This window comes from Schistocerca nitens, chromosome 5, assembly GCF_023898315.1.
Source record: "Schistocerca nitens isolate TAMUIC-IGC-003100 chromosome 5, iqSchNite1.1, whole genome shotgun sequence".
NCBI classification, from domain to species: domain Eukaryota; kingdom Metazoa; phylum Arthropoda; class Insecta; order Orthoptera; family Acrididae; genus Schistocerca; species Schistocerca nitens.
Genome location: NC_064618.1, coordinates 816,188,341 through 816,212,735, shown reverse-complemented (window position 1 = coordinate 816,212,735; position 24,395 = coordinate 816,188,341). Strand labels below are relative to the sequence as shown.

At 42.3% G+C, this 24,395-nt stretch overlaps 1 protein-coding gene across 2 annotated transcripts in view; it reads left to right on the top strand.

The window, feature by feature from the left end:
* Positions 1 to 24,395, top strand: part of LOC126259294 (atrial natriuretic peptide receptor 1-like) — a 1,315,450-nt gene that overhangs the window by 516,897 nt on the left and 774,158 nt on the right. For both annotated transcript variants that reach the window (XM_049955955.1, XM_049955954.1), the window contains exon 3: positions 660 to 774. In XM_049955955.1, coding sequence (XP_049811912.1) covers positions 660 to 774 — 115 coding nt within the window. The remainder of the gene's footprint in view (positions 1 to 659; positions 775 to 24,395) is intronic.

The window sequence follows — 24,395 nt, the reverse complement described above, 5'->3', positions numbered from 1 at the left end:
ATGTTCGCCTGCTGCCCTGGCCAGCACATTCTCCAGATCTCTCACCAATTGAAAACGTCTGGTCAATGGTGGCCGAGCAACTGGCTCGTCACAATACGCCAGTCACTACTCTTGATGAACTGTGGTATCGTGTTGAAGCTGCATGGGCAGCTGTACCTGTACACGCCATCCAAGCTCTGTTTGGCTCAATGCCCAGGTGTATCAAGGACTTTATTACGGCCAGAGGTGGTTGTTCTGGGTACTGATTTCTTAGGATCTATGCACCCACATTGCGTGAAAATGTAATCACATGTCAGTTGTAGTATAATATATTTGTCCAATGAATACCCGTTTATCATCTGCATTTTTTTGTGGTGTAGCAATTTTAATTCGAGTACTGTAATATTTTTCTGTACACGTAAAATAGAGAAGAAAAATCAGTATAGCAGTTGGAAATGTTACGCCTCATTACTTTTTATAGTACACCACAAAACATAATACTCCGTTTTTGTTACTTTCTCTCACAGTGTGGTGAAGTTCATTTACCAGAATTACCCTCCATACGAAGTTCCGAACCAGACCACTATGTATCCCTTTGGCATAACGTTGTGTTAATATTTGTGTCTTAGGTATTGCGCTATTCCATCTACTCACCATGTGTGTGTCCGTGTCTGTTGCAGTTGTGGTACTATGCGGCAACCCGAACACCGTGCGGGAGATCCTGCTGGCTGCGGATGAGCTGAACATGGTCGGCAGCGGAGAGTACGTCTTCTTCAACATCGAGCTGTTCAACAGGTGAGTCACGCTGCAACAGTAAAACCAGTCTATGTCAGGCACTTCTCCAGCCAGCTTATCGTTCTACACTGAGTGTTCAGGAAGGAAGAGAAGGTCGAGCGTAACGTCCCATCGACGATGAGGTCGTGCTGAAGAGTGATTCTCAACCCCTATAAAAAATTTCTGAGGTTGTTCGGGGATTTTTTCTGAGTATTTTGGTATGAGGGTCGCACGGTGTCCGGTGTCTCGTTACAGAGTAATAATATATTTATTATTTGCCTGGTTTGCTACTCAAATTCTGTATGTTTCCCGAGAGGATGCCGGAAATTTTCACTCTGCGTTTAATGTAATTTTACCTCTCAACTATGTGAAGATTCTCCATGAAGAACATGTGGTTCAGATTCACCGTTAAAGTGTTCCTCTCCTTTCCCCAATTGGAGATTTGGAGTAGATTACCGACACGCAAGTAGACAAAGTGGCGTTAATTTGAAAGATTTGTGCTCGGCCATTGAGCCACACAAAATTGTTACCTTGGTTTCCATAGAAATATTATCGTAACAGTCGAAAGAACTATAATGTGCAGTCACCAACATGTGGAACGTAAAGACATTGATTAATGCACGAACCTTCACACAGATGACAATGTACTGTGATGTGGTTGCCGTCGTTGCGAGAACAGTTCAGTATAGCGCCGTAGTGTCGCTCAAACACTGCATTCAGTGCATACGATATCCACATCGTCCAGCTCTTCTGCACTAAACGTAGCCACACTACTGTGTATCTTCATTATCTTACAATTAACACTACCCGAAAAGCAAACCCGAAACAGAACCCAGCAATACTGAATACAAGCGTCATGGCTCAGACTAAAGTGGGCAATTCTTTTGTGAACAGCAAGTACTGTAAAATGACGCAACAAGTTCGTTATAATAAAAAATAGACACAGGCAGCGCATACCTTCTGCATTGACGGTCCCACATATCTTTCCGTTGCAATACAGATACGAAGATAAACGTTGGTGTGAGAAAACCAACTAAATCTAGATACTCTATAACGAACCATAGGAGGCCACAGTTTCTTAATAGCGAAATAGTCAGATAATATTGTTGACAACCCTCAGAAATTTTATCAGAGAGGTTCTCTTTTCCCCTGTAGAAGAAGTATAAGCTCAGGTCGAGAAGGTATGGGGTAGGAAATCATCAGCGTTCTTTTCAATGGAATCATCGTACGCTAACAATTGCACAACATTCACAGGCGTCGCAGTGATCAGAAAATTAATTGTAAGCTGAGTTGGCTGTACTAATCCAGTCTTCTGGAAGAGACTGAGGAAGGAAAATCGGGGAACTTGAAGCCAGTAATCACTCCAGCAAAACAAGGTGTCCTTCAACCGCAGTCAACTCAAATGTACGTTTGTAATATTGTACACTCCGTCGAGCTTCTAACATTCTATCTATCATATACAAGGTGTTCTAGAGCACATGTTTCTCTCTTTACAATACAAATTAATAAGTGGATGGAATATTTATTTAAGAAGTGAAACTTAAGAAACGCCACTATTTCTGCGGAGTTATGAATACAACTCATTAGTTAATTTCTAGAGTTACAGCAATTAGTTATAGTGGTCAGTGTCCGATGCCAGACCTCTATTCTGTTTAGTACGCAAATTATGTTTTAAAAGCATTTAATATTTACTTGAGAGTGCTATGCACCATTTACATTTTACTCTTAGAAAATATCATTAAAAGTTAGTACTAAGAAACGGTTACTATCTAAGACCTTACGCGTATTGACTTTGAAAAATAGTTGCCAAAATCGGAGCCCTTCCAAAAATTAGCAAAATAGTACTGACCAAAAAAGGGAAAAGGTATTAAATTAAAAAATACATAACCTAATTTCTAGGTAGCTGTAATATAACATCTTCCAGAACGTTACCCAATTTTTCTGATGTAGGATGCTGGGCTATAGGATGCTTCTGCAGGCTGTCTTTCTGAAAGTTTGGTTTTGTGATGTTTAAGAGAAAGACTAACCCACTTCTTCCTAGCAATTCCGTCTTTCCAAGGCTGTCATTTCAAGTAAGGCCAAAGAAGAAGCTTGCATAGCAAGACAATACTAAACTCGCTCTTCTTCAAGATCTTTACCCAAAATTATGGGTCTGTCTATTTTGTTTGTGCTGCTTCCTGTAATGTACCGTACCGAATATTGGACAACCCCATTAAGCGTTGTTTTGGAACATTAAACAGTTTACTGGCCTTCTTCCAACCCATCTTTTTTTCTGAACTGCATCCATAGCTTTGGTCGGTTTCGAAGGCCTCCAGTTTTTTGATCAGCCATCACCATTCTCCTCTTGAAATCTGCAATAGAATTCCGAGAGAATAAGTGTGTTTAAAAATATAGTACCAGTTCAGAAATTAAAAAGTTAGAGGTCCAGTTTAAGCAGTTCAAGGGGGTCCAGTTTTCGTAACTACTGCCTACAACTTGATAACCAAATGAATTTTTAAACAAACATCTACATGTAACGGTTTAATCGTAAACATTCGTCTTAAACATTTCAACCCGTGAACTCATATATGTTAAAAGGCTTACCTGCCAATATCTAGGAGAAATAAGGAAAAATTTAGCACAGTGTAAACATCTCTTTCATTTGAAGAACATCTACCCGCGAAATGGTAAGTAACAAGTGAAGCCGCAGAAGTGCGCACCCCGCTCCAGAGTGGTTGAAGCTTAAACTACTGTTTACACTTAGTCCTACTAGAGTACAGGAGAATATAGGGCCCAGAACCAGGTAGTCCACATTAGGGATGGGGGTATAAAATTTAGAACACTTCCCCCTAATCATTTAAACAGGACATTATTTTTTTCTATCGTGTAACTGATGTGTTCAAACCTACTGTTTGCAAATCAGATCAAATTTTTATCAATTTTGGGTGGGGAGCTACAAAGTTATTTGCGTGGATTCAGCGTGCTGTCCATAATTGTCTGTGTTCACCTATATTCAGATGGATTTTCATTTCAGCGTGGTACTCGAACAAGAGTCCATTTACCTGAATGCAGAGCTCAGTGCACCTTATAAACGAGCTGCGAGCGAGATGTAAAGTTTCTGGTGTCATGAAGCGATAACCTTCCCTACAGATGATAATACAGTCACTGTTGTTTGTAAAGTTTCTTTGTTAACCGAACTGTAACCGTTTTGAGCCACCTGTGCCGATCTCCTACATCACACAGTAGTGAAGCGTGATGGCACGATAACAGGGGAACTAGAACTCCATTTGGGAGTAGTGAGACACAAATCATCGTCTGGTGATCTAGATTTAGTATTTCGATGGCTTTCCTGAAGCAGTTCAGGTGAATTACTATGTGCTTACATTGAACAGACCACTGCCGTTTTCTTGCGTAGTCCTCGACCAGTCTGAGTTTACGTTACGCCTATAGTGACCTACGTTCAACGGCACAGTACATTGTCGACTTCCTTGTTTTGTTTTCGCGAGGTGGAGGGAGCGTTGCTCAGGACATTTATTCCTGCATCGTTCACAACTCACAGCGCACTAGTATCGGAATGCATTTTACTTTGATGCACTGTCTTATTTGAGAAAAGATGGGAGGATGGTGAACTTAGTGTTCAGAATTTATAGCTTATCACTTGTTGATAGTAGCAATATGCGGGAGGCGTTCAATGAGTAATACAACTAATTTTTTCCCAGCCAGTTTCGGTTGAAAAAATGTGGAATTTGCTGAGGGACTTTGTGGAATATTGTCGCTTCAGCCCCAATAGTTTCATGAAATTCCCACAGGTGGCGGCGCTGTAAGTAGCCTTCAAAATGGCGCCTGTAACGGAGCTACGTTCCAAGCCCTGGAGGTATAAGGAGGGGAGATGCCATGACGTCACAAACTTGAAGCCGACAGAAACCGAGCTCCGCCATTGCAGTTTGGTCAGAAGACTCGTTTCCGATTGTGCTACTGTCTAGAGCTGCTGAAGGTTTTTTTATTTTAAAATGCCGGTTTGCGTTGTTTACGGGTGTACTAACCGTTGGAATAGTGCTACCAAGTTAAAAGGAATCACGTTCCATGCGTAAGTGGCCCCGTTCGTAAAATATTGTCGTTTATATTCGTGAGATGTGCGGCCTTGTTTACGTTTTGTGAAACTGTTTTCTTCTTATTTTATTTCAGATTTCCGATCAATGAAGCTCGTAGGGCTCTGTGGGTTCATATGCTTATTTTTCTTGACAAAGCACAAACGATGTTTGTATTTACAAATGAAATTTTGTATAAGTGTGTAAACGAGTAAGAAATATCATCCGGTATGTAAACTAGCATAGCTTTCGGGTTCTGCTTTCAGTTTACATCGACACAAATACAGTAAAAGGTGATTTGAGTTTGAAAAGAGCTTTGTACACTGTTATTTTTCATCATTCGAAGTTCGTATCCAAAAGAAACACTTAAGTTAACGAGACCAAATCAGTTGTATTGCTGGGGCAAAAACGCATTAAAAACAAAACGAAAACACCTGAAAAAGCTATTCTGACATTGTGTTATGCATGTAAACATTGTAACACTCATCATCTGAAATCATTTCGCAGACATAACGTTAAATATGAAGAACACGCAATTCTAACAAGAGCTCTGTCACTGTTTTGACCAATCAAACATGGCGGCCCACCGGCTTCAAACAGACGTACAGCAGACGGCCATAGTACCATCTCCCCTCCTTATACCTCCATGTTCCAAGCAGACACCAGTCATTGATTTCCTTTGGCGGAAAACCAGAGGCTCACTGTTATTGATAGACTCTTGCAGAGTGTCCACGGAGACTTGGCAGCGAACAAAGGCACGGTGAGTCGCTGCGCGAGGCGTCTGGTCATCATTGCACCAAGGTCACGCATACCCGTCCGATCTCCATCGTGCCGGACGGCTGCACACAGCTGTGATTCCTGCAGTGTTGGGACGTGCGGACACTCTCATTCGAGGTGATTGACGGATCACAATCAAATACCTGGCATCTCAACTGAACGTTGCAGTTGGTAGTGCTGACACTCACTCAGCCAGTCGGGGTAGTCCCAGTTGTGTGCCCTGCTGGGTTCCTCTCTGCTTAACAGAAGACCCTAAACAACTGTCAAGGATCACCTGTGCGGAACGGCTCCCCTCTACGAGGCTAATCGTAACAATCTTTTTTTGGAACATCGTCACAGGTGATGAAACATGGGTTCATCACCTCGAACCGGAAACGGAACGGCAGTCCATTTAGTGGCGCCACACCACCTCTTCTCCAAAGAACTCAGTGTGTAAAGTGATGCGGCAGTCTTCTGGGACTCCGAAGGGGTTATTCCGTGTGATGTCCTTTCTCATAGTGCAACAATAGACTTCGAAGTGTTTTGTGCTACTCTCAGAAAACTGAAGAAACCCCTTCAATGTGTTGGTCACCACAGAAAGGCAAACGAACTTTCCCTTCTCCATGAGAACGCAAGGCCTCACACAAACCTGCGCATCCGACAGTGGCTCACGAAACCTCATTACCCCCCCTAAAGCCCGTATCTCGCACCATCCGACTTCCATCTGTTTGACCCAGTGAAGGATGCCCTCGGCGGAAAGCAGTACGTGAGTGATGAGGAAGTTACATATACCTGTGAGGGAGACGTAATAACATAGTTTGATCCTGATTCCGTAGCTGTTTCAAAGTGAATGTCCAACCCAAGGCCGAACTGATGTTTATTACCTATGTATTTATGGCGGTGAATTTATCTTATTCATGAAGCTTAAGGGGCTCCGGAACGCCCTATACTTGCAATGTTAAAATAACGCTTATAAATTACATCTTTCCTCACAAAGTATTTGAGGTAGGAAGTTGAACTTTTTACAGATTATTTATTGGAATATGGGCTACAACTTAACACAGGGATTTTACAAAATTTTAGTTCAGTTATTAAAGATGATTTTTTTTCAATTGTAATGATAATTCACAACATTTTTTTGCAATTTTTTATTTATATATTCAAAAATATACAGTTTTTTGGAAAAAGGCTGTGTTAAATTATGCAGAAGGTACTGTGTAACATTTACTGAAAGTTTGAAACAAATATGTTTGGAAGATCGTTAGAAAACATGTAATTAGTATGAGAAAATAAAAGTTTTGGGAATCGAGCGACAAAGATTGGATTAACTTTTTAGTGCATTCCAGGTCCATAGGATGGATTATCTTCATCCTCTGCAAACACCTCCTCCAGCTTCCTCTTGTTCCTCCTCCTGTTTACTCTTGATTGTATTTCTAGACTCTTTACAGCCCTGTCTGCAGCCCGAAGGCGTTCCTCGTCTAAAGCAAGCATCGCTCGTACCATGTTAGAACCTATCTTCATTCCCATATTTCTAAATACCTTGCACCTTACAATGTTGCCAACATTTCTCCTTTTCTTAAAAGCCTTCAGAGGATTTCTAATAACTTTACTTTTACTCATTATTATACTTCAGCAAAACAGAGACTCAAGAAACAGAATTAATTACGAATATTTTCGAGATAACGACAGAGTAAATAAACATGAAACAATCGACAATCACACCAGCGATATATATTGAACCATCACAGGTTAGCCACAACACATACTTTATCTCACATCACTAAAATGTACCTGATGAACACGGACGTTAATCATAACACTATTTGACAGCAGTTTAACAGCGCCACAGTGGGTCACGCCCAAGTAGAACACATTAAAAAAAATTAAAAATAGTTGTAGTCTTCGGAATTGAATAAATTATATATCTATTAAGAGGTAATAGTCTGCAGTTTCAGAAAACGCAAAAAAGTAAAAATTGAACTTTTCATGATTTTGAGCCTTTCCGGAGCCCCTTAAGTACGCTCATACAGTAATGAGATTTTACGCTGTAAGCTTCGTTGACTTGCGTGCGCAGTCATCTCATATTCATGAAAAGCAGTTACAGCCATAATCGCATATACGAGGCGTGGCAGTAAAGGAATGAGACTGAATTTCTTTGCAAGATGTGGCAACCCTGCAGGCTTGCGTAGGCACAATATCTTTGTACTTGGTCTATAAGCTGCTACTAGTCCAAGTGGCACATCGATGCAACTGCTCAGTCGTGAGTTGTGCTATAATATGTTAACACGTGTTTGTGTCTCTCGTCACGGAAATGAAACCGCATAATGTTGCGCAACGGTATGCCATTTCTTGTTGCATTAAATTGGGTGAAAACGCGACCACAACTTACAGTAAGCTTCAGAAGGCTTTTGGAGAGTAGGTTATGTCAAGAGCTTAAGTTTTTCGTTGGCATAAAATGTTTAGTGAAGGCAGAACGAATGTCGAAGATGAAGACCGCAGTGGACGACCATCAGCCACACGGACGGATGTCAACTTGGCCAGGGTGCGTGAACTCGTACGATACGATCGAAGATTATCAGTGAAAATGATTGCAGAAAAACTGAACATCAATCGAGAAACGGTTCGTCTAGTAATAACTGAAGATCTTGTTATGAGAAAGATTTGTGCAAAAATCGCCCCCAAAAATCTCACACAACAACAGCAAGAAACACGGAAAAATGTGGCAGCCGATGTGTTAGAGCAAACGGATATCAATCCAGTATTGTTGAGCCGTGTTTTCACTGGTGATGAAAGTTGGTTTTTTCTGTACTATCCAGAGACAAAACGCCAAAGTTCGCAATGGTGCTCAAAGGGATCACCCAGACCAAAAAAAGCTCGCATCTCAAAGTCAAAAGTAAAATGCATGCTTATGTGCCTCTTGGATTCCAAGGGAATTATTCATAAAGAGTGGGTGCCTCCTGGACAAACAGTTAACCAACATTACTACAAAGAAATTTTAGAAAGACTTGGTAAAAGCGTTCTTCGTGTCCGTGCCAACATTGCTGATAATTGGATTCTGTATCACGATAATGCGTTCCCATACTGCTCTGTCAGTACAGCAATTTTTAACCTTAAAACAAATTTCAGTACTACCACAGCCACCTTATCCACCAAATATCGCTCTGTGCGACATTTTTCTATTTCCAAGAGTAAAAACGGCCGTCAAGGGACACCATTTTCAAACAACACAAGATGTCTAGAAAGCTGTGACGAGGGCCTTGGAGGCTACTACAGAAGATGAATTCGAGAAATCTTACCATCAATGGCAGAAGCGCTGAAAAAAGGGTGTGCAATCAGAAGGGGACTACTTTGAAGAAGACAACATTAAACTTGACTAAAATAGTAAGCAACTTTTTTTCACATCGTTCTCATTACTTTATTGTCGCACCTCGTAAATGTTGTGAAAAGGGGCACAGCGAAGTTTGCTGATTTTACTGGTACGATTCTTCACGAACATTAGTTGAATGCATTACTTCTTACATTATCGCTAACATTTTTTGCGCTTGAGTTAATATTTTCTACAGCAGACGTAACATCATCTCTGTAATGAACAGTCTTTTTAAGCCACTGACGCTTTCTCAGTTACTGCCGAGTTTCGTAAGGGCGTCAGCCGACTGAGATTCCTGTCCAGGGCCACTGGTGATTTTCTCCGACCGCCATGACATCGGCGCTTCTGTGACCCGTTTCTGGACAGCTATGACGGTTATTCATTTGTCGTGAGAAACCGCCCGTGGTCATTAGCATTGTGTGGACTCCGCCACTCACTGACCCACTGAGCGAGCTGAATGGCGCAAATCACCGGATGGCGCCATCGTCTTCGTGCTGTGAGCCGACTTAACGAGTCTCCGCCGATACATCGCGCCTTTGATGTGCGGCCTATCAGCGGTGGGCGCTGTCGACACACGGGCGCTGCAACAATTACCAGCCCTCTGTGGCGGCAACCGGAGCAGGAGAGAGGCTGCAACCTCTTGACATTTGCACCACATTGAGCGTGGCTGCAGCCGACATTGCAGGCCAAGGAATCAAAGCGCCCAACACATGTTCCTATCGCTATTTATCTATGACTCATCACTCATTGGGAACTCCACTTTAGACACTTCATGCGCAGAACCTGTCAACACTTTATACTTAAACCTGTGAATTCGTAAGGGACTATGACCCCTGTTTTCAATGCTCTGAAATATATCAGTTTATATGACACCTGAACAACGCAAGTTCATGAGCCCACGCGACTAGTAAACGGTTATGAAAACACACTTGACCTCTTAGAAACAAATAATCCTGAGTTCATAACCAGCATCAAAATCGATATAGGGATTAGTGAACACAGGGTTGTTGTAGCGAGATTGAATATTGTAACCCCAAATCCTCGAAAAATAAGCGAAAAAATACCTATTCAAAAAAAAAAAACAGATAAAAATTCACTTAACGCCTTCCTGAGAGACAATCTCCACTCATTCCAAATTAATAATATAAGTGTAGGCCAGATGTGGCTTAAATACAAAGAAATAGTATCGGCAGCAATTGAGAGGTTTATACCAAATAAACTAACAAACGACGGAGCTGATCCTCTTTGGTACACAAAACGGGTTAGAACACCGTTGCAGAAACAACGAAACAAACATGCCAAATTTAAACAGACGCAATATCCCCAAGATTGGCGATCATTTACAGAAGCTCGAAACTTAGAGCGGAGTTCAGTGCGAGACGCCTATAACAGTTTCCACAGCGAAAGTTTGTCTCGAAACGTGGTAGAAAATCCAAAGAGATTCTGGTAGTATGTGGATTATGTTAGCGGCAAGAAACAATCAATGCCTTCTCTGTGCGATAACAATGGAGATACTATCGAAGACAGTGTTGCCAAAGCAGATTTACTAAACACTGTCTTCCGAAATGCCTTCACTAAAGAAGATGAAGTAAATATTCCAGAATTCGAATCGAGAACAGCTGCCAACATCAGTAACGTAGAAGTAAATATCCTCGGAGTAGTGAAGCAACTCAAATCACTTAATAAAAGCAAGTCTTCTGGTTCAGACTGTATACCAATCAGGTTCCTTTCGGAGTATGCTGATGCATTAGCTCCATACTTAACAATCATAAACAACCGTTCGCTAGACGAAAGATCCGTACCCAAAGACTGGAAAGTTGCACAGGTCACACCAATATTTAAGAAAGGTAGTAGGAGTAATCCACTGAATTACAGGCCCATATCGTTAACGTCTATATGCAGCAGGATTTTAGAACTTATATTGTGTTCGAACATTATGAAATACCTCGAAGAAATCGGTCTATTGACACCCAGTCAGCATGGATTTAGAGAACATCGTTCCTATGAACACAACTAGCTCTTTATTCACATGAAGTGCTGAGTGCTATTCACAAGGGATTTCATATCGATTCCGTATTCCTGGATTCCCGGAAGGCTTTTGACACTGTACCACACAAGCGGCTCGTAGTAAAATTGCGTGCCTATGGAGTATCGTCTCAGTTATGTGACTGGATTTGTGACTTCCTGTCAGAGAGGTCACAGTTCGTAGTAACTGACGGAAAGTCATCGATTAAAACAGAAGTGATTTCAGACGTTCCCCAAGGTAGTGTTATAGGCCCTTTGCTGTTCCTTATCTATATAAACGATTTGGGACACAGTCTGAGCAGCCGTCTTCGGTTGTTTGCAGATGACGCTGTCGTTTATCGATTAATAATGTCACCAGGAGATCAAAACAAACTGCACAACGATTTAGAAAAAAAATACCTGAATGGTGCAAAAGTGGCAGTTGACCCTAAATAACGAAAAGTGTGAGGTTATCCATATGAGTACGAAAAGGAACTCGTTAAACTTCGGTTACACGATAAATCAGTCTAATCCAAAAGCTGTAAATTCAGCTAAATACCTAGGTATTACAATTACGAACAACTTAAATTGGAAAGAACACACAGAAAATGTTGTGAGGAAGGGTAACCAAAGGCTGCGTTTTATTTGCAGGACACTTAGAAAATGTAACAGACCTACTAAGGAGACTGCCTACACTACGCTTGTCCGTCCTCTTTTAGAATACTGCTGCGCGGTGTGGGATCCTTACGAGGTAGGACTGACAGAGTACATAGAAAAATTTCAAAGAAAGGCAGCACGTTTTGTATTATCGCGAAATATGAGAGAGAGGGTCACAGAAATGATACGGGATTTGGGCTGGAAATCATTACAAGAAAGGCCTTTTCCGTTGCGACGGAATCTTCTCACGAAATTCTAATCACCAACTTTCTCCTCCGAATGCGAAAATATTATGTTGACACCGAGCTCCATAGGGTCACCACGATAAAATAAGGGAAATCAGAGCTCATACGGAAAGATATAGTTGTTCATTCTTTCCGCGCGCTATACGAGATTGGAATAATATAGATTTTTGAAGGTGGTTCTATGAACCCTCTGCCATGCACTTAAATGATATTTGCAGACGATCCATATAGATACAGATGACTAACTATGGATTAGATTTCGTAGCGACGAGGAACTTTCTCATAGCGTAACAGAATAATGAAAGGGTAGGGGAGGATGGGGGGGGGGGGGGGGAGTGATGACACACTAAACCAAGACAAAAATGAAACCATAATCCTACCAACGGATCTCAAGTAGCTACTCGCGATCTGCGTGTAAGAATTACATCTCATAGATGTACTTCGAGTGATGCAAATGTTTCACTGCAACCACGTGCCTTGAAGTTCCACTTCAACATGAACTTATCAGGCTAGCTGAAAATTCCATTTAAAAGTAAGAAAGTCTCATCGGCCTCTACTTGAAATATAATAATAGCGAAACGTAGTTCGTTCGAGAGCAGATTTCCTGACTGAACAAACGTTGAGATATATGAGAGCTGTGAAAAACAAGTTGCGAAGAATCCCAAATTATATGAATATTGAGTATACCTTGTACAGAACTAATACAAAATCTCATGTTTCACAATGAAGTGACCTTCGACGGACCACGTTTCTTTACATGCTCTTACTTATGTAAAAGACAGGGAAACTCACTCTGTATCGTATTAACCTTAATAAGTCGTAAAGCAATGAGATTATCAGCTTGCAAGCCTCGATAACTGAACAGAGACTGGATACTCAATCTCAAGTGTTCTAACGGAGCTGTGAACTCTAACAAAGAACGAACATTTCTCATGTTGAATACGACAGCAAAGTATCTCGTATACATAAATTTAATATTCCATAAAGCAACACTACGCAAATGCAGCAAAAGGAAGCAACCATCTCGCAACAATCCACAACGATGTCGATTCCATGTGCCCACTTTCTTAATCACAAGACATTGCGCCTATTCTGAACAGATCGACGCGTCCTAAAGACACCAAGTGGAACAACAGTGTGTCACTTTGCCAACTGACCTTGTGGCCCGCGCTAATTGTTTTGGTTTTTCTTTATTGTTATTTTGACACCTTATACAAAAGGTGGGCTGGCAGCGGCAATATTACGCCGCTCTTCAGCCACAGCCAGTACAAATACACTCCTGGAAATTGAAATAAGAACACCGTGAATTCATTGTCCCAGGAAGGGGAAACTTTATTGACACATTCCTGGGGTCAGATACATCACATGATCACACTGACAGAACCACAGGCACATAGACACAGGCAACAGAGCATGCACAATGTCGGCACTAGTACAGTGTATATCCACCTTTCGCAGCAATGCAGGCTGCTATTCTCCCATGGAGACGATCGTAGAGATGCTGGATGTAGTCCTGTGGAACGGCTTGTCACGCCATTTCCACCTGGCGCCTCAGTTGGACCAGCGTTCGTGCTGGACGTGCAGACCGCGTGAGACGACGCTTCATCCAGTCCCAAACATGCTCAATGGGGGACAGATCCGGAGATCTTGCTGGCCAGGGTAGTTGACTTACACCTTCTAGAGCACGTTGGGTGGCACGGGATACATGCGGACGTGCATTGTCCTGTTGGAACAGCAAGTTCCCTTGCCGGTCTAGGAATGGTAGAACGATGGGTTCGATGACGGTTTGGATGTACCGTGCACTATTCAGTGTCCCCTCGACGATCACCAGTGGTGTACGGCCAGTGTAGGAGATCGCTCCCCACACCATGATGCCGGGTGTTGGCCCTGTGTGCCTCGGTCGTATGCAGTCCTGATTGTGGCGCTCACCTGCACGGCGCCAAACATGCATACAACCATCATTGGCACCAAGGCAGAAGCGACTCTCATCGCTGAAGACGACACGTCTACATTCGTCCCTCCATTCACGCCTGTCGCGACACCACTGGAGGCGGGCTGCACGATGTTGTGGCGTGAGCGGAAGACGGCCTAACGGTGTGCGGGACCGTAGCCCAGCTTCATGGAGACGGTTGCGAATGGTCCTCGCCGATACCCCAGGAGCAACAGTGTCCCTAATTTGCTGGGAAGTGGCGGTGCGGTCCCCTACGGTCTTGGCGTGCATCCGTGCGTCGCTGCGGTCCGGTCCTAGGTCGACGGGCACGTGCACCTTCCGCCGACCACTGGCGACAACATCGATGTACTGTGGAGACCTCACGCCCCACGTGTTGAGCAATTCGGCGGTACATCCACCCGGCCTCCCGCATGCCCACTATATGCCCTCGCTCAAAGTCCGTCAACTGCACATACGGTTCACGTCCACGCTGTCGCGGCATGCTACCAGTGTTAAAGACTGCGATGGAGCTCCGTATGCCACGGCAAACTGGCTGACACTGACGGCGGCGGTGCACAAATGCTGCGCAGCTAGCGCCATTCGACGGCCAACACCGCGGGTCCTGGTGTGTCCGCTGTGCCGTGCGTGTGATCATTGCTTGTACAGCCCTCTCGCAGTGTCCGGAGCAAGTATGGTGGGTCTGACACACCGGTGTCAATGTGTTCTTTTTTCCATTTCCAGGAGTGTAGAAACAATGAAGACACAGAAAAACATAACGTAATGGTGGACAAAAAACAGTAGACACATGAGTAAAAAACACGGAGCCTTTCACAGGTGTAGTAAAATAAATAAATAAATAAAAACGGTTAGCACTGTACACGAACACTGATGACTGAGATAACACACGTGAACGGTGGAGCGTGGTGCGGTGAAAACACTGAAGCACAAACACGACGGCACACACACAGACCCGATGGCGATGATCTCTGGCGCGCGTTAATTGATTCTGCCTGCCCTGTATTTCTATTAGCTGGCTCACCTGAGAGTTCAGAGGATTTGTTTAAGAAATTTCTTGCAGTTGACATCCAAAGATATGCGACTCCACAGATGAATAAGTGATTAATGCTCTTTGAGACAGAGAAGTACTTATCGATGCGTGCAGGCATGACTTGAATGGTGTATAACAACAGACGACTTTCAGCGCGTTCGGTGAACTGTTGTAGGGCTGCTTGGTGGTTTTACCGAGTACTTCAGTCAAAGACATCAGACGGCCTACCGTAGATACCCATCGATAGTTACCTTTGAGTTGTCTGTCAAACTTCATTTTAAACACGTCAGCGTTCCGTTCTAGGTATACGTGGTTTTCAAGAGCGGTGTGGCCCAATTCTTAAGGCACTGTACTAGTATTCGGGAGGGAGGCGTTCAGACCATCTTCCGGGTACTCGCATTTATTTTTCCATTTAACCTAAAACTGCAGAGAGTAAAGAAAGCGATGGTTGCTTTGAAAACGACGTAGAGAATTTCCTTCGAAATCCTTGTGCAACACTGTTTTGTGCTCTGGCGCCTATAGTCTCGCAGTCGGCGCGAGATTAAAACCTTTTATTTATTTATTTATTTTTTACGTGGTGCCCAGTAACAGCACAGTTGCATTAGTAAGTTTTATACTACTTTCCGGAAAACTCCAGGTACTACGAAGTACTGCAGATTAGGTCTACGCTTTGTAAAACAAAATTTCACTGTAGCCGAAAGTCATTATCTCAGGCTCCAGCAAGCGAATTTTTCGCTCTAGGGAAGAGGAACGGGTACAATGAAGTCAAACGTTTGTAGACACTGCACATTTCCTACGCTGGCTAATGCAAGTGCGGTTAATTATTAATGCGTGGACACACTTCCCTCCCCACCGTCAATTCACACACACACACACACACACACACACACATACACACACACACACACACACACAGACACACACATCTTTACAAATACTGTGCTGATCGTAAGGTTAATTTCCAGTCCTTCCATTGAAAAACAATCTAAAATACGGGCGAAACGAAAATTCAGCACTGCCATATTGACGGTGTCTCGCTGCTGGTATTTTGCCGTTCTCTTTCTCTATCTCTGAGAGAAGTGTCGCTTTTGCGTCTCTGTCGTGTGGATAAGAGTGACAGGTGCTCGGGCTGTTTGAATAACGTTTCTGTGGTTACAACGCCATTAAACGTCCAGCGAGCTTGAAGTGGATAGTCTTCGAAGTGTTACGTGTCCTACAGACTCAGCGAAAAACTTCCGCAGTGGTATAATTCAGGACACAAGTATACTACCGAATGGCCAGGAATTCTACGTTTATATTTCTCTTCCATCTGCCAAATTGTCAATATGAAACTCCCGTGTACCTATTGAATTTGTATGAGGAATCTTTGTGTGTGTTAGAGAATTCAGCCTCGAAAGCGAGTGTACAGTTTAACATTAGTAGAGGCGCTGGAGAAGATGCGCATCAGAGCGTCGCAGTTCGTCGGGGGTTCGTTTATTAAGCGCGACAAGCCTCAGAGATGGTAATCAAAAACCAGTGGCAGACGTTGAACGAGAGTAGTAGAAACTCACTGATAGGTTTACTGTTAAAAACCTAGGATGGTATGCTGTGGAAAAGTCGGGCAATGTTTTACTTCTTATCACGTACACCTCTCGAAATAAGAGAAGTACGGACTCAAGCGAAGGTTTACTCACAGTCTACCTACCCACACACCATTCGCGAGGGACGTGAGTCATAGTGGGATGATAAGCACCCTCTGACACACCACAAATAATGATTAACCAAGCATAGATATGGATGTAGGTATGTAACGATACGCGAGACAGGGTGTTTCGTGAGAAAACAAGGTCCTTCTGCATGACATGTTAGGAATGGTCCACCGATCAAACTGATATCGAGAAGACATACAGAGAGCTACACAAAAGTGTCAGCACTCACTGGTCGTTTCGTGCAGCGCTCTATCTCATTTAGAAGTGAAAAAACTCTGTTGTACTAGATTCGTGCGAAGTTTCTAGAACTTATACTGCCCTAACCGCATCTGATTTCCTTTAACTGGTTCCTGCGGCTATTGCCATTCGGTTAAGACTGTTATTCGAAATGTTAATATAGTTGTAGCCCAGCTAGGCATCCTATTCTATAGGGGCCTAAAAGAAAAGAATGTCTGTCATTTCTCAACACTTCGTCAACTCGTTTGGCCGAGGTTGCGTGCGCGAAACACAAATATCACAAACAAAATGAATACATATAAGTTACTCACACACGTAGATAAGTTGTATACTGATACTTGAGAGCAGGTGTTGGGTTGATAATAAATGTCAAGCAGTGTTCCAAAGTATCAATAAAGCGAGGTCACATTCTACCTCTAATAAATTTGCAACGACCGTTCTTTATACTTCAGTTTTGTAATATCTGCAGACTAATAAAGTAGTAAAGCTAGTGGATTCCATGAAAATCGCTATGTCACCACACTTCGTTACGTGAAAAATTATGTGAAGTCCTTGAGTGTAAATGGTCATTTACAGTACATATGTAATTTTAATCTGCTAATTTATTGCTAGAGAATTATGAAAGAGATAAGTCGAAAACTGTCATGAATCCATTTGACACACTTTAAATGTTTATATGCGGGAATTTTGTGTTGACAAACGACGATTAACATCTGACGTTTTACCGAATAGATGCGTTTTTAGCTACTCAGCACCTGAGATGACTGCTGCGATGTCTTTGGTGCCGACGCTTCGTTGTCTCATTGGTTGCTGATCTGGACGAAATAAAGCGATATTAAATTTCATCAATCATATGAAGCGACTCCGGAACCTAATAATACTGCGACGTTTGCTACGAAGAGTCATGTCAAAACACACAAAAAAAGAAACCAATTTTCATTGCTCCATCGCGAAACGTGACAAGGCGCAACCGACCACTGATAGTAGAAAACAACATTCGCTACCAAACGTGGGTAGCTGACTAACATACTCTTTATTACACAGGTCGTCTATTTATTCGTACGTCTTAAAGTCAAATAGTATTTGACGATCCTGACCGTAGATACAGTACCAATTATGACTGCATCTAACCGTACAATACGGTTTACTATCCCAACGGCAATTGTGCACTGTACTTGTCTCGGCAGAATAACACAGCTTCGAAGCTCTTTTAGAACGTAAATTACACTCACTTATTTGGTTTGTGTACCCCGGGATGATTTATGGCATAGCCGAACTATTACAGTTTACCCTCGGCTGTCTCTGACACATTCTGAGGCACTAGTATGTTCAAAGTACATTGTATCGTCTTCTTCGGTGAATCTTCCCCAGTCTCTTCTCTCTTCCAAATATTCCTTCTCCTGTTTCTTCCTCCTATTATGATCTCTTCTTGCGAATTCGCCTTCGCCTCTAAATTATTGATTATTACAAGCCACAGGATATCTGAAAAAATGTCGCTTTATCTCTCAGTAGCACTGTACTCGTCTTGTATCTACGACAAAGCACGTTGATTAGAACTCTTCCTTCTTCTCTTGGCGATAAAGAGTTCTCTTCTCAATAAAATTTGGGGACTTTTTCCATTATATAATTTCGTCTTAGTCTTTCGCTGAACTCCCTACGCCGCCTTTCAATTGTCTCTGTGTTATTAACACTAAGCACTGATACTAATTATCCTATCGGGCTGAGGTCTAGAATTACATAGATAAACATTAAACAGAATTATCACAACACAAGAAATACGTAATGTAAATGAAAAAAATACAGAAATGATGAAACTTTAAAAAAAAATATATAGTCAGACACACAATGTCTGGGTCCAATTGACCCATCACAAACTCAGTCCAACAATAACTCGAAAGGAATTAATAAAATAATATCAGACATGTACTCATCTTTACGCATTGTATAGCATGTTTGCTGGCCATGTTATTACCATCTGTGAAACCCGAGGAAAACAATGCGTATTCCTGAACTCACAAAGTAATTTTTTCTCTTCTACATATAAAAAATTTCAAGGATGTTATCTGACAAGGGAACCTCCCCATCGCACCCCCCTCAGATTTAGTTATAATTTGTCACAGTGGATAGGCCTTGTAAAACTGAACACAGATCAATCGAGAAAACAGGAAGAAGTTGTGTGGAACTATGAAAAAATAAGCAAAATATAGAAACTGAGTAGTCCATAAGCAACATAGGCAATATCAAGGAGGAAATGAGGATATGTAGGCCGTGGTCTTGTGGTTAGCGTGAGCAGCTGCTGAGCGAAAGGTCCTTGGTTCAAGTCTTCCCTCGAGCGAAAAGTTTAATTACTGTTTTTGCAAAGTTATGATCTGTCCATTCGTTCATTGACGTCTCTGTTCACCGTAATAAGTTTAGTGTCTTTGTGTTGCGACCGCACCGCAAAACCGTGTGATTAGTAGACGAAAGGACGTGCCTCTCCCATGGGAACCTAAAACATTTGATCGGAAGGTCATAGGTCAACCGATTCCTCCACAGGAAAAGACGTCTGATATATTCTATACGACACTGGTGACGGCATATGCGTCACATGACAGGAATATGTTGTCGAACCACCTAACTTGCACACTTGGCGAATGGGTAAAAAGATTCTTCTACCTTGCCCGATTTAGGTTTTCTTGTGGATGTGATAATCACTTCCAAAAAAGTGATGAAAACATAAGAGTGTGTCACATAAACTGCAACAAATGAATGCAACAGTTTCACAGTCGCACAGTTTTCTCTGTGCTCTGTCAAAACATATGTTTTTAACGTTTTCAAATTTTTCCGTGTGTAGACCGTCAAATCCTGCATATGTCCAAGCAAATCTGAACATGTCCTGGATTTTGAAGAGCGATGTTGATTATATGTGAGTGCCTGAGCTCTGATAATTGTCTGAAAATGAAAAATTAAAATCTTCACTCGACGGAAGATATGAACCAAGGACCTCTCGTTCCACAGCTGCTCACGCTAACCATGGGACCACGGCGCTACTGAGCTTACAATCTCCTTGATGTTGCCTAACTTGCGCATGGACTACTCAGTTTGTATATTTTGCTTATTTTTTCATAGTTCCACACAACCTCTTCCTGTTTTCTCGATTGATCTGTGTTCAGTTTATCAAGACCTATCCACTGTGCCAACTTATAACTAAATCTGAGGGGGGTCCGATGGGGAGGTTCCCTTGTGAGAAATTTGGTTTCACATAGAAAACGAGTGCTGAAAGACAAAAATAAATAAATAAAAATAAAAAAAGACGAAGAGGTGCAATTCAGATTCTTATTATCTTGTTAATTACTGCTTTTCCTTTCGTATTGTAATTTCTCTGTTCTAACAAGTAAAGCAAGACTGGCTAAAGATTAACATAGGAGGACGTCTTACCGAGCGAACTGGGGACTTACATTTGGGAGGACGACTGTTCAGGCCAGCATCCAGCGATCCTGGTTTAGGATTTCCGTGATTTAGGTAAATCGCTCCAGGCAAATGCCGGGATGGTCCCTTTGAAAGGATACGGCCGACTTTCTTCCTCATCCTTGACAGAATCCGAACTTGTGCTCCGTCTCTAATGACCTCGATGTCGACGGGACTTTAAACCCAATCTTCCTTCCTTTTTTCGCAGGAGGACGTCTTGATGTTTGAAGATGAAGTATAAACTGAACTGGACAAGGAAGACTGTAGAAATGAGCTGTGGTTTTATACGTTTAAAGAATCCATCTCATCATTTTTCTCACGTAATTTGCAAAGTCACGGGAAATATAAACGTGGAACTTATTGAGTTTTGAGAAGACCCTGTCGCACTTTAATACGTTGACGCGCTTCGAAACATAGCCCTGTTAAAAAGAAAAAGAAGAAATTACAATTAAAACAGCCACAGAACAATTAAATGCACAACGGTCAGCCGTTGCAGCAATACTTACGAAGTCACACAGCAATGGGCACATAAGGTACTTAAAATTACTAACACATATATGAAGCCGAATGCCAAACTGAACGCACATAGAGACCGGTGGTGGTGAGGAAAACAACTATCATCATCAGGTGGCATGGCAGCTAATACGGTGCATAAATGCCGCGCGGGACTAGCCGAGCGGTCGCAGGCGCTGCAGTCATGGACTGTGCGGCTGGTCCCGGCGGAGGTTCGAGTCCTCCCTCGGGCATGGGCGTGTGTGTTTGTCCCTAGGATAATTTAGGTTAAGTAGTGTGTAAGCTTAATGACTGATGACCTTAGCAGTTAAGTCCCAAAGATTTCACACACATTTGGACATTTGAACGGTGCAAAAATGTTTGTCGAGAAATGTAACAAACAGGAGATCACGCACTGAACATCGATTGCGTACTGTACAATTTGGAAACCACTGAGGAACTATGCAGGCGGAGTATTCGAAAAATACAAATTATGTAATGTACAGTGTCAGAAAGAGTAATGGTACAAAGTATACAGATTTCTTGTGGAATTTTGGCTGCTGTAATTGCTAAACGTGGAGCACTTATCATCTAAGTCATAAAATGTAACAACATGCAAGATATAAAATACAAAAATAATGTTCATAAATGATTAGAATGTGAACGTAAAATGTGACATAGCTTCATAGAAATCATAGTGTAGGCACAGAAATTAAATGGTTTCCAAACAAATTGCGACATAGGCAAAGTACACAGATAATGCATTTTTTAAAAGTTATTAGTATCCATAGATCAGAAAGTAAAAGGAAAGAGAGATATAAACGCATAAAGTATGTCGTACGTTAAAACATAAAATGACAGAGAATAAATTGAAAGTTAACTTGTTAAAACTGCCAGCCATAGTAGTAAATAGTCAACGTTATGCTATGCTGAGCTCAGTTTTACAGCAGGAGATACGAGGTGTGGCTAGAAAAAAACCGGACTAGTACTGGTGAAACAATAAAACGAATGCAATAATGCTGAAAGTCGCGTGGCCTGTCACGTGGCTCTCGCTCCGCCTACTGCTCGAGTTTCATCTGCCTCCTGCACTCAGTCTGCCCGTGGCGTCTGTTTTAAGTAGTTGACGTTTTGTATGTGCGTCGGAAAATGTTGAGTGTACAGAAAGAACAGCGTGTTAACATCAAATTTTGTTTCAAACTAGGAAAATCTGCAAGTGAATCGTTTGTAATGTTACAACAAGTGTACGGCGATGATTGCTTATCGCGAACACAAGTGTTTGAGTGGTTTAAACGATTTAAAGATGGCCGCGAAGACACCAGTGATGACACTCGCACTGGCAGACCATTGTCAGCAAAAACTGATGCAAACATTGAAAAAATCGGTAAACTTGTTCGACAAGATCGCCGTTTAACAATCAGAGCAGTGTCTGAGTTAACAGGAGTTGACAAGGAAAGTGTTAGGCAGATTCTTCATGAAAGTTTCAACATGAACAAAGTGTGTTAAAAAATGGTTCCAAAGTGTCTCACAATTGAACAGAAGGAACGCCGAAGAATGATTTGTTCTGACATCCTGGAAAACATTGAAAGTGATCCCAGCTTCTTACAAAATGTTATTACTTGCGATGAATCGCGGTTTTTTACTTACGATCCCGAAACTAAACGCCAATCGATGCATTGGAAAACTCCTGGTTCTCCACGACAAAAAAAAGCACGAATGTCAAAATCGAAATTCAAGGCAATGATGATTGGTTTTTTTTGACATCAAAGGGATTGTGCACATTGATTGGGTACCAGAGGGACAAACAGTGAATCAGCATTACTACATTAGCGTCCTGGCTACCCTACGTGAGCGAGTACGGAGAAAACGGAACGATTTGTGGAGAAAAAAGTCACGGATCCTTCACCAAGACAATGCCCCAGCTCACAGTGCGTTGTCAGTGAAGACGTTTTTGGCAAAACACAACATTCCCATCTTAGATCATCCACCCTACTCACCTGATTTGGCCCCCTGTGACTTTTTTCTTTTCCCTAAAGTCAAGTCAACTTTGAAACGAACTAGATTTGAGACTGTTGAAGCAGTAAAAGAAAAAGCGACGGAAGTAATGTATGGACTTACCGAAAATGATCTGCAGCATTGCTATGAACAGTGGAAAATTCGTATGGAGCGGTGTAGAGACCGAGGAGGAGAGTACATTGAAGGAGATAACATGAAATTGTAAATAATTGTAAATAAATGTTTTTTCCAGCATCAGTCCGGTTTTTTTCTAGCCGCACCTCGTATGTAACAGGACGAAGTATAATTGGTAAGGTCATGGTGCCATGAATTGACATGCAGGTCGTGTCATCCATAAAAGTAAACTAAACACCAGCAGTATTGACTGAGGAGTTATAAGATAGCGTCAATGCATTAACTGATAGTAGAAGACAAAGAATTATAGGAATGACAACGCAAGATCTAGTTCATTACCGCTTTTCCTTTTATATTTAATTTCTCTGCTTTAGCAAGGAAAGCAGGGTTGGTTACGGATTAACGCAGGAAGACGTCTTGGTGTTTCCGAGATGAAGCATGAACTGAACTGGGCAAAGAAGACTGCAGAAGTCGGGTGTGGTCTTATACGTTCAAAGAACCCGTCCTACGGTTCTTCTCAAGTAATTTGGGAAGCCACCGGAAATCTAAACATTGTTTGCTCGACAAGTTTTTAACCTCGATCACCTTAAATGAGTATACAGGGTGTTACAAAAAGGTACGGCCAAACTTTCAGGAAACATTCCTCACACACAAAGAAAGAAAATATGTTATGTGGACATGTGTCGGGAAACGCTTACTTTCCATGTTAGAGCTCATTTTATTACTTCTCTTCATATCACATTAATCATGGAATGGAAACACACAGCAACAGTACGTACCAGCGTGACTTCAAACACTTTGTTACACGAAATGTTCAAAATGTCCTCCGTTAGCGAGGATACATGCATCCACCCTCCGTCGCATGGAACACCTGATGCGCTGATGCAGCCCTGGAGAATGGCGTATTGTATCACAGCCGTCTACAGTACGAGCACGAAGAGTCCCTATATTTGGTACCGGGGTTGCGTAGACAAGAGCTTTCAAATGCCCCCATAAATGAAAGTCAAGAGGGTTGAGGTCAGGAGAGCGTGGAGGCCATGGAATTGTACCGCCTCTACCAATCCATCGGTCACCGAATCTGTTGTTGAGAAGCATACGAACACTTCGACTGAAATGTGCAGGAGCTCCATTGTGCATGAACCACGTGTTGTGTCGTACCTGTAAAGGCACATGTTCTAGCAGCACAGGTAGAGTATCCCGTATGAAATCATGATAACGTGCTCCATTGAGCGTAGGTGGAAGAACATAGGTCCCAATCAAGACATCACCAACAATGCCTGCCCAAACGTTCACAGAAAATCTGTGTTGATGACGTGATTGCACAATTGCGTGCGGATTCTCGTCAGCCCACACATGTTGATTGTGAATCGAGGAAGTACAGTACATACTGACGAAACTAAAATGAGCTCTAACATGGAAATTAAGCGTTTCCGGACACATGTCCACATAACATCTTTTCTTTATTTGTGTGTGTAGAATGTTTCCTGAAAGTTTGGCCGTACCTTTTTGTAACACCCTGTATAGTAACATATTCCCTCAATGCCATGCATCCGGCGCACCCAGTCAGATTGATGAAC